At 39.9% G+C, this 11,311-nt stretch overlaps 1 protein-coding gene across 2 annotated transcripts in view; it reads left to right on the forward strand.

Moving 5' to 3' along the window:
* FBXL20 (F-box and leucine rich repeat protein 20) overlaps nucleotides 1-11,311 on the forward strand; it is an 81,764-nt gene that overhangs the window by 57,280 nt on the left and 13,173 nt on the right. For both annotated transcript variants that reach the window (XM_019507371.1, XM_019507376.1), the window contains 6 exons: nucleotides 968-1,063; nucleotides 3,286-3,412; nucleotides 6,024-6,098; nucleotides 7,912-8,042; nucleotides 9,329-9,389; nucleotides 9,754-9,798. In XM_019507371.1, coding sequence (XP_019362916.1) covers nucleotides 968-1,063; nucleotides 3,286-3,412; nucleotides 6,024-6,098; nucleotides 7,912-8,042; nucleotides 9,329-9,389; nucleotides 9,754-9,798 — 535 coding nt within the window. The remainder of the gene's footprint in view (nucleotides 1-967; nucleotides 1,064-3,285; nucleotides 3,413-6,023; nucleotides 6,099-7,911; nucleotides 8,043-9,328; nucleotides 9,390-9,753; nucleotides 9,799-11,311) is intronic.

The following is an 11,311-nucleotide window of genomic DNA, read 5'->3' on the forward strand; positions in this document are numbered from 1 at the left end:
AATTGTGAATCTTGTACACAAAGTGTACAAGCCCACGCTGTGCTAGCTGAATAATTCTTTGGAAGCCTTTGCAAGAGGCAGCTGGTTTTCTTAGTGTGTAGTTGCCTACACACTGAGCACTTCAGAAAGCCGTATTTTGTTGTTGTTCCCTTGGAAATGAATCTTCAGACAGGCAAGATCACTGCCGCTTGCATCAACTAGGTGGCTAAAATGTGCTTCATTTACACGAGACAGCTGCCAGCATATAGCTCTTGTTTTTAGCTTGGTCATCTGAGGGTGTGGACAGGCATAACAGTTATGCTGATTGAAAAGGAAGGGGCTTAGCACAGCTCAGCTGAATCCACTGTAAGTGGTTAAGTTGTCCACTGTATCTCCTGGTAAGTGGCAGCTAATCTGCAAAAAAGTATCTCCTGTATTTATTTGGGGTAAGTCATTGCAGTTTAACTCCACTTAATATTGCAGGGTAGCAGCAGATGGATGCAATATATCAGCTGATGTGTGCTTTCAAGTGATGAGGTACTCCCTCCCCGCTCTCTTGTTCATCTGTCCATGCCCAAATGTTAAAAACAATAATCCTGAGCAGCAGGATGAAAAAATAAGGAAGAGGGCCTCAATCTTTGGTGTGATGTAGGTTATTTTGATAACAGGTACTAGAAATGCCCTGTGAAATGGCCCTTTCCATTTTGATGCAAATGAACGCTTTTACATAAACTGAAATGAGTGGAAATGTGAAGGAAAGTTCTTCCATTTTCCTACCTGTTTGCTAACTACTTACAGATTCCTTTACTTTATCTCTGTCCTGATTGTATTTGTCTTCCTTCTTTAAGTGAGGGCCTGCTGTTCTCTTGTGCATATAGTGATATGATGGAATAATATTGCATGACTATATGAAAAGCATACTTCTCTGATAATTTCTATGATTCTGTGACACATTTATCTCATGTGTTTGGTTTTTATTATCTTTCAGTACCTGTACCAGCCTCAGTAAGTTCTGCTCTAAACTCAGGCACCTTGATTTGGCTTCCTGCACTTCCATAACCAACTTGTCTCTAAAAGCACTGAGGTAGGAACTGAATGCATGTGCATCCTATGCACCAGTTGATTATATATAGCTTGCCCCACTGCATCTCCAATATCTGAATTCTCTGCCAAAGACTGACATGGATTGATAGGAGCTGTGATCAGAAACTTAGGCATAAGATATGAGTGCTTTGCTGCGTAATGCTTTGTGGTTCACAGAGGTAGAAAGGAACTAAATTGAAGATGCTCCCAGTTTTGTTTGCATCCATCCTGCTAATGATTAGTAGCAGTAAAATAATTAGATTATATTAAAGAGGTTGCCCTGTTGAGTAGGAACAGGTGTAGATGTAATCTTTCTTTACGTTAGCATACCTTGTTAAAGATCTTTCAGTCAAACTGATGTCTGAATTGTACCATTAGTGTTGCATGTATACCAGGTATCCTGTAGTTATGAAGTGAACATTGGCACATGATTGATTGTCTTTTAAAACTGCTTAAATGATATGCAACCACTTAAGCCTACTAAATATAATTGCCAAGCAGTCTAGAAATGGAAGGGAAAGGCAGACAACAGTGGGAAGAGACTGGGACAGAGGAGGAGAGGCAAAAGAACACTGAAGATAATAATAGAGGTTGGAGGTTGAGAGGTTAAAAATAAGCTTGATGAAGTTGAATTTTAAACAAATGAATCTATCTGAAAAGGATAAAAGTAAAGAAAGTCTTCTCGAACACAAATAAAATATGAAAAGGATGTATCAAGGTGTTTAAGGAAAAGCACAGAATTGGAAGAGCAAACAAGGGAGATCATTTTGCAGTTGGGTTTAAGCACTTTAAGCCTGAATGCATATATAGAAGTATTTTAACCTGATCACTAGTTTTGTAGGATCAGCTTTACACCTGCGATTACTTGCAAAGCTAAATGCTAAAATGTACAGGTCTGTTTACCTGACTGCACATCAGATTTATAAATGTTGTTCATTGTAGTGCATGGTTGTGCAAAGTACAGCCTATAGGTCAAATCTGACCCACCAACAGCTTCAATCCAGCCCACAGGTGGATGACCGCCAACTCATTGGATCTGGTCTGTGGGTGGCCAGTGGCTCTGGCTGCTGGGTGGGCAGGTGGGACTGCTTCCACCTAGCAGCATCAACCCGTGACCTGATGGCATCAGCTGTGGACCCAGGCAGGGCTTCCACTGCAGCCATTGTGGACACCACTGGCAGGTTCAGGAGCCCAGATGCAGAACCTGCTGGTGGCATCCACAGCTGATGCTACCACCCACCTGGTGCAACAGGAACTGCTGCCCATAGCCCCAACCCAGAACCTGCTGGCAGCCTTAGCTGTGGACCCAGGCAGGATTTTCTGCCATGCCAGGTGGGCAACAACATCTCTCTCTCTCTCCGTGTGTGTGTGTGTTTCTCTCTCTGTGTGCGCATCTCTGTGTGCACGCATCTGTGTATGGGCGTGTTTATGTCTGTATGTGTGTATGTCTGTCTGTCTCTCTTTCCCTTCATCTAGAATGCAGCCAAAGCTGTAATTCTCCAGGAGCCCCAACACTCAGCTGTGAACCCAGGCAGAAGCTTCTCCACACTGGGCAGGCAGCAGCAGCAGCTGTCACTGCCGGAGGTTCCGCATCAAGGTTCTGAAACCTGGTGGCTGTGCCCACAGCTAACACTGACATTTGCCTGATCTGGCAGAAGCCCCCACCTGGATCAATAGCTGAGCATCAGGGCTCCTGGCAAACTTACAGCTTTGGCTGGGTTCTGGAGGGAGGGGGAGAAAGGGAGAGAAGAAAACGAGAGCAACAGAGAGACAGAAGAGAAGAGAGAGAGATGGATGTGGCCCTCAACAGGTCTCCAAAGCTCATTAAGTGGCCCTCCAGCCAAAATAATTGCCTACTCCTGTTGTAGCAACTCTGCAAATGCAAAGCTGTATCTGGCAAATCTGAAGCAGTGTGTCAGACACTAAGCCCTTTAAATTTTATTTAACAGTTGTTTGCCTGGATCCCCACTTCGGATACCATAGATCAATCTTCTTTTCCCCAAGAGCTACAATAATGTCTCATTGGTGTCTGATCCTACTGGTGGAGAGCTCTTTTTTCTTAACTGGAGACTGTTTAATAAGCAAGTGGCTGTATCGGTGTTGGGTGTGGGTGTTACCTCCTGTGCTCACTTGGACTGAAGGGGAAGTTTCCTATGCTGTGGCTTAAAGCAGGATTCTTTCAAGTTTTCAATCACTTTTTTTTCTTTTCTTTCACCTCCCAAGTGAGGGATGCCCACTGCTAGAACAGCTGAATATCTCTTGGTGTGACCAAGTGACGAAGGATGGGATCCAGGCTCTTGTGAGAGGATGTGGGGGATTGAAAGCCTTGTTCCTGAAAGGCTGCACACAGGTATGTCCTTACAGAGACCATGTCCATTCAACTAAGTAAAACCCTGAGTTTCTGATTGCTGAAATATTGTGGATTTTGTTTTTCCAAAAAATACTAGATCTTGAATAATTTCAGTTAGATACCAGTTAGAGTGAGCGCTTCCCTGAAGCTTAAATAGCTTTGAACTCGGCATGAGTAGCTGAACATAGATTTTATTTGTGTGGTCTATTGGCAGAATTACTTTTTTTTTTCTTCAGGGGACATAATGGGCAAAATCATGTGCATGTGGATTTTTTAAAAAGGGAAGATAACTTGGTTAAGTCTCTGGATGGAATTGACCCTTTTCAAGGCTCAGACAGTAATAGAAAGCTCAGCTGTAGTTGCATCTGGCACCACATGATCCAATTCCATCTCCTTGCAAAGTGGACTCTTCCAGCCTGCCAAAGTAAAACTGGACTGTAAATGACTCTTTTCAAAGGTTTTTTTTCCTGCAGCTAGACAGACAGAGTTATCATTTCCATATGTCATATCATTTCTCTAGACTGTTTCCAGACCAATATAGAGTAACATGTTATGAAGACACTCAACATAGATGGGTCTCCAACCCTAATACATATGATTTTAAACTGTGAATTAGCTTTTAAGGCTGAAATATGTTACTCTTCTATTACATACCTTTTGTTGTTTTGATTTAATTTTCTTTTAACCTCATTGGGCTGTGAAAGTACCTACCCCTCAATCGAGAATGAAATTCGCATAGCATTTTTCATGTATTACATATATAAGAGCTTGATGTGTTAAATATGGCTAATACTGTGACTTTATTTAGGCACCCCCCTAACACTTGAGAATTTGACAGTAGCTGACATCTCATTGAGCATTAGAGTCTCACGCTGAGGATATGAACCTAACCCTGGAAAGCCAGAAAGGGCCAAAGAGACCAATATCATCCAAAGAACAATACCATCAAATAGTGTAATGTTTCCTTTAATATTGATTTATTTTTTAGCCTTAGAATAGTGGTGCTCAATCTTTTGGTCCCATGGATCAGATGTGTGGCATAAGGCCAATCCATGGGCCAGATTGGGCCCTGCATGGCTTCACCCAACCCCTGTATGCTCAGATGGACCCCAGGGTTTGCTGCCACCGCTCCCCTGCCACAACACTTTCAGACCTGTGGGGAGACTCATGGGCCAGGTGACATGGCTTCAGGGACCAAATCTGGCCTGCAAGCCAGAGGTTGAGCACCTCTGCCTTAGAGTTCCAAGTTGTGGTGTGGGACTTGAATGCACAATCATCCTTTACAGACAGGCAAGCCCCTGACTGAGTGAAACTGATGCTTTGGAAACTGGTGTAATATCTACACAGATCTCAGTATGTTGTAAGCATAGGGATTTCTTTTTTAGCCACAGCATTTACGCTGAGAGGTTGGTAGACAGGCTGAAAACTAGCAATTCAGCTTGCTCAACTGTAAAGGCAAGAGGAATTTTGCCAAAGAACTGATTTCCCATCTCTGTTTAAAAAAACAAAACCAAAAGAAGTGTCATGGCCACTTTAGCACACTAGCAGATAAAACTTAAAAGACTAAAACAGTGACTTTGCAGTAAATTATGTGGATCTCTGTTTCTCTAGCTTGAACAAGTAACCCTGCTGTATTTCAGATTTGTGGCTCTAGGGAATCTTCAGTAGTTAACACTTAGGAGTTTAATCCTGCAGTCCATCTTCTTTGATGTACTTGGTTCTCTTTTGCCTGAATGTTGAAACTTGGCAGAGGAGGGTTGTTCCTCAGAAAGAGGTCTCCTAATTCCATTTTCCCTCTCATGAACATGTAAACTTCAATAGTTAGTCCTGTTGTATGTGCAGGTAGAAAGCTGTAAAAGTTTTAGTATGTCAAACCACTGTGTGCAAAATAAGTCCAAATATTTGGTCTATAGCCAATAGTTTTTTAAGCTTATGTTATGAGATTTTTTAATAGCCTGTGAAACATATACATGACTGTAGAAGAAGATGACTGGGTAAGAGGTTTAACAATCTGAGCCTATTTTCAGAATTCAGATCACCGAAAAAACAGCTTGAGCTTCTGGTTATTTATGGAACTCTGAAAAATATTGATAGGAATACAGCCTTGTTATCAATTATTTGCCATCTGTTCTCCTGGATATAAGAATAGCAGCATTTTTTTAGCAGTTAAAGGCAATTGGGATACCTTTTGTGGCTGGCTTTACTTTGGAAAAAGACATTCTTAAGAAAGCTTCAGAAGTGACTTGAAGATGTGAAAATGGCATTCACTTTGTTGACTTTCAGAGGAGCCCTAGGAAGCTTTAATTATCATCTTCTTATTTCAGTAAATTGTATTCTAATTGTATCTCTTGGTTTGTTGGTAGTCAGTTACTTTTGATCAGTTCACAGTTCATTTAAATCAATAAGCTATTCTTCCAGGTTGATCTGTGTTGGAGATCTAGAACAGGAGGAAAATACCACTTGTTTACTGCCATGGTACATGTTTGTGAGCTGTGTGGTGCTTTTTGCCACCAGCACAAATCCAATTTATATCTGTTTACACCTTTTTCTTTCAAGCCCACTTCAAATATAACAAATTGCTTCAGTCTCTAAATATTACTTTCCTTTCTAGCTGGAAGACGAAGCACTCAAATACATTGGTGCACACTGTCCTGAACTGGTGACTTTAAACCTACAAACTTGCTTAGTAAGTAAGCTTTGATTGTGATTCCCAGGTTACATGTAATGTATGTGTAGATGGCATATCTGAATAGAAACAAGTTAAACATAGCTCTTAAAGTCTCGGTTATGCAAGCAGACTGGGAATGGCAACTTTTTAAGCATATAAAAATAGCTTACAAAAATAGCTTTTTGGTTGCATTTGATGTAGTTGTATGAGCCCCCAAAATAGCCTTGTTAGCATTTGGCTTGGCAGCATCATTTTGTCTGTCTTTGCCCTGCCCAAAGGCCTTTTAAGCTCATTTGCAAGACTAGCTGGAAAAATTCTTTCCATTGAGCTGGAATATTTGGTATTGCATCCAAATTTTACACTGGCTTAAATTGGATCAAGAAATGCATTTGCCCTAAGGAAAAAGGTTTTTGAACGAACCATTAACATTGCCAAAAATGTACATTTAAGCCAAAAAAGGTTGAACTGGGCAGAGTTTTTTCAGCTTTCTGACATGGAAACAGTGGTAGGGGTGTCCTCTCCCTTTCCACCAAAGTTAGCAGAACCTTGCGGAACTTCAGAACTTTGTTTTAGTCGTTTGCATACTTGAGAAGTAGTTATATGTTGAAGTTCTCTCTGCAAAACTGTCTAGAAGCTGTGGCCAGCTATAATTTTCTGTGTTGACATTGGGTGCCTATGAGGAAATGGTTAGAGGAGATATGCTAGGGAGGAGTAGGCCTCTGTCTAGAATCTGGAATATGCTTCTGGAGTAAAGGTGAAAAAGAAAAGACATTCTTGATCACCATAGTATGAAATCCTGTAGTGTGGTATTTTCCTTTCATCTCATTCCAGTGTTGTCTCTCCAGTCTGCATTGTATATTATTCTTGAAAGAGTTAATGCCATTCTCTAGTACTTTTCTGCATTGGAATCAAATTTGATCAAGCCATGAAATTCAGTCATAGGCTTAGCCTGGATCCTGTTACAACCTGTTCTCCCCTAATGTGTCTTCTCTCATTTTCTTTTTTCCACTGTGTACATTTGTCTTTATCCCATACATCTATCCTCTGGCTGGCACGACCAAATTGAGGTCCAGAATGCCATTAACTCTTCTGCTACCAGCCAACATGTCACTCATCATTAGATGAGAGATTCTCCCTCAAGCATTGCCATCCCAAACTGGTTTGTGGAGTTACAGACAGGACCCGCTGTTGCATCTTCTTTGCCCTGGGATGCGACTCCCTTGAACCATAGCTAAATTAGCCCTAGTCTGGGATTCAAACCTTTGTCTGGCATAGTGATTCCCAAAAGGTGCCATGACAGCAGTGAAAGAGTGCTGCAAAAAGTGGGTGGGGTCAGGTCCAAAAAAAAGCATGCAGTGGGTATCAAAAGTTATGTTTTGAGCACCAAGACATAAAATGAGGTTTTAAAAAAATGGTTTGCAAATGTAAACTGTGCAGCTAAAATATGTATTGCATGGTGGCTGGTGTAACCTTTAATTTTCTAATACAACTGATGGCCAAGAAGCAGTTTTGAAAAGGATTGCTATCGAAATTAGGAGGCAGTTCTGCCCTGTTAGCTAGGGCATCCCATAGTGCCCTACTCCAGAAAATACACACATCCTAGTTCCTAAAACACTTGCATGCATATAAAATAGAATATGTGCATGCCATTTCTGAAGGGTTTCTGCTGTTTCAAATGTTTGAGTAAAAATGTTAGGATTTTTTTTGGTTGATAGTATTCTAGCTTGGTTCAAGCTGAATGTCCCTTTGCCTGTCTCAGATGGCAAAATATGCAATGTGTTGCATCTCTACCATCGTTATTAAGGGTTGTGGTGGTGTGTTTTTCTTGTAGCAAATAACAGATGATGGTCTCATTACAATATGCAGAGGATGCCACAAGTTGCAATCCTTGTGTGCCTCAGGCTGTTCTAACATTACAGATGCCATCTTGAATGCCCTGGGGCAAAACTGTCCACGGCTTAGGTAAGTTTTTGGTTGAGTCATGCAAGCTTCAGTGTCTTGATGCAAATGGGGTGAAGGTATTAGTGGCCTTGGTATTGTAACACTCTTACTGGTTTTGACTCCAGATGACTGAATGCCTAGTCCAATTTAGAAACCTCCTCAGCTATTCAGTGTAGGGAGGTTTTAGCTGTGTCCTAACTTTTGGTTCTGTAGAATGTAATCCTGTATGAACAGAAGAATGGCAAGAAACCTCAGTGCAGCAGAGTTGCATACTGCAGGGAGCCTTATATAGAATTAGAAACAATATCCTTTTTCAGTCATTATGTATAAGCATACACTTGGTTAAAACAACTGAAATTAGGCCAGAATGGTTTGTACTAGGTACTGGAAATAGAAGTTTGCAACTCCGTAGTTTTCTCTCTCAAGAGCTAGTTAACATGTCAAAAGGATAATTTTAGAGCAAGTGAAGCAAAGGTGGAGTTTGCACTAATTTTCACTGTCAGATTGAGAGAGAACAGGTTTTCAGTGCCATCCTTGCAGATTTTTTTTTTAAATCTATAATTTATTAGGGCAAGCAGCTCCATAAAGATTAGCTGTAATTCAGAAAATGACATGGTAGAGAAAGAAAAGGCAAGAATTATCTAGCATCTGTTACAGCTGGGGATCTTCCTATATGTTGAATAAAATAAGTGACCTCCAGAATAGAAATGGATTGTCTATAATAAGGCCAAAATTAAAGGATTATGGGTACATTGGGTACATGTGTGTAAACTGCATGTGTATGGAAAACAGCTTTGAAGAAGGAAAGTTTAAAACATACTGTTACATCTAATAGACTTACGTAGTAATATTATATTCTGTTGATCTTTTGGATAAAGTGCTGTGAAACAAAATATATAGCATTTAGGAAAGTTCCACCTTAGTTTTTTAAGACTGGGGATAATGTATTGTAGCACTAAAAATTAAAAACTTGTACTTCTGCAGTTTTTTTATTTGGGCAGTCATGCTGCCCTAGAAGTGAGCATCTTGCTTTCTAGAAAATTTTAATGCCATGAGGGTTTAAATGCTTTATCATTATGTGCCTTGTCTATTAGGGTATCAGGAAATGCTGTTTAGTATCATTCACTGCTTGATGATGAACTCAGAAAATGAGGTAGAAGAGGACCTATGTGTCTACTGGTGTGTAGACTTGGAAATACTCCTCTTAGATAAAATTTAGTCACTTTTTTTCCCTGGGTGGATACAAGATTTTTAACAAAGCAAAATTATTTCTGTGATTATAGCATTTTTTAATTCTTTCTGTACAGAATATTAGAAGTTGCAAGATGTTCTCAGCTAACAGATGTGGGCTTTACCACACTGGCTAGGGTAAGTGTTGCTTTCTCTTGTACCTGGAGCACTTTGAATGGAAACAAGAGGGTTAAGTGGATATCTAAATCAGATATTTCCCCTTAACTTTTCAACACTTTAGTCATTTGACTCTTACTCTAAGAGGTGATGCTTATCTTCTTAATAAAATGAATTGCATTTAGGAGTCAGCAGATACTTGCATCTGTTTATTCTGTTTACAAGTGATATTGAATCAACCCTCTTTTTCTCTGTAAATTAAAGGAGAAGATAAGTTAAAGGCATTTTAACTTATCTTCTCAGATTTGGAAAGAACATTTAGTCAAGTAATTTTACATTTACTGTTTGGGCTTTGTATTTAACTTGATCTTGTGTATACTTACAGAATTGTCACGAGCTTGAAAAAATGGACTTGGAAGAGTGTGTTCAGGTAAGAGGTGTAACCCTCTAATGGCTCTTTGAAATGCACCATTGTGTCACAGTAGGATGCAGATGTTTTCTGTACCATCAACATATGTAAGGTTTCTAGCAAAGCAAAGAAAGGACCAGTCTAGAAGCACCCCTTCATCCCTCTGCCCCCCCTTTTTTAAGGGACTTGTTCCAGAATCCCTATCAAGAAAAGAAGCTGCTAAGTTTGGGCAAAAATCTTGTATTTTTATCATTTTTCCTATTTTGCAGTAGAGAAATATATTGAAAATGTTAACAAATCCAAAGATCTAATCTGCAAATCATAGACCTCTCTGGAAACCTGATTATTTTAAGAACCTCAAGCCCCAGAATGAGATCTTTTATTCTTGAGAAGTGGAAAGGTCTCTGCTACATAAACATAGTAAGAAGAGGTCAATGAAAAGAATTTCCAAATATAAATTCCAAATATAAGATGATGTAGCTGAAGTGTTTGAACCATTACAACTTTGCATGTAAAGATGGGAGGAAAATAATAACAAGAAATAAAGGTGAGATGTCCTCCAACCAAAAATCTTCCCAGAAGATAGTAGGTTATAGTGCTTTACCAGCCACTGACTCTGTTACTGCTGACTCTTAATAATAGCTGTGTACCACAGATTCATACAGTAGTTTTTTTTATAGAAATGAACACTAAGTTTTGGAGTATATAGCCTCAGTCTGATAAAATTTTAAGGTAAGAGTTAAAGGATAAAATGACTCAGTAATTTGAGGTAAAAAAGCCCATGAAGGCAATTTTGAATTAGAAATAGTTAGGAAATTCAGGTAATGGGGTTTTGCTTCCTGAAATGAGAGAATAGTCTGGCCCCAGTATTCTCTACTTCCCGATGTTTATAGAGTAGGGATTCAGAAAGGCCACAAGAGAGGAAATTACAGTAGTCCAGACAGGATGTGTTCTAAAGCTGACCTGACAAGGAAGAAGAAAACTTGGGCTGTGTCTTTTTAGGTGCTTTGTACAAAGTCAGCCTAGCAAGTTTCTTTCTTGAGGGCCAAAGGAGGTTCCGCTTGCCTAGAAGTCTGTTGTATTATGGCAATAAGATGCTGTAGTAACTTAAAAACTGACGAAGAGTGCAAACATTCAGAGCCGAGGGTAGAAGGGGTTCAGGGCCATTTTATTAATGTGTTTCATCTTCAGTAGTAAATTAACATTTTGGAGAACTATTTTTTGTTAGACTGTTCTACCCTGCCTCTTTCATTGTGAGCTTGTTTCATCAAAAGCAAGGAAGAACCAACTTACCTGATGTTTCAAATGGAAAGAGCAAACAGAAAAAGAGCTTTAAAAACTCCTAAGGGAAGTGAGGGGAGAAACAGAATAAAGACACTGGACTTCAAGGCTAAGGACAGACACTACACATAAACTGGTTTAAGTGATCAGAAACCTGTAACAGAACAGATGTTCAGTGCACACAAATCAGTTTGAAAATGGCTGAAACCAGTTTGAGATAAACCTGGTTGAATGCAGTATCAGACTAAACTGA

This window comes from Gavialis gangeticus, unplaced genomic scaffold (genome assembly GCF_001723915.1).
Source record: "Gavialis gangeticus isolate Ggan-Ray unplaced genomic scaffold, GavGan_comp1, whole genome shotgun sequence".
NCBI classification, from domain to species: domain Eukaryota; kingdom Metazoa; phylum Chordata; order Crocodylia; family Gavialidae; genus Gavialis; species Gavialis gangeticus.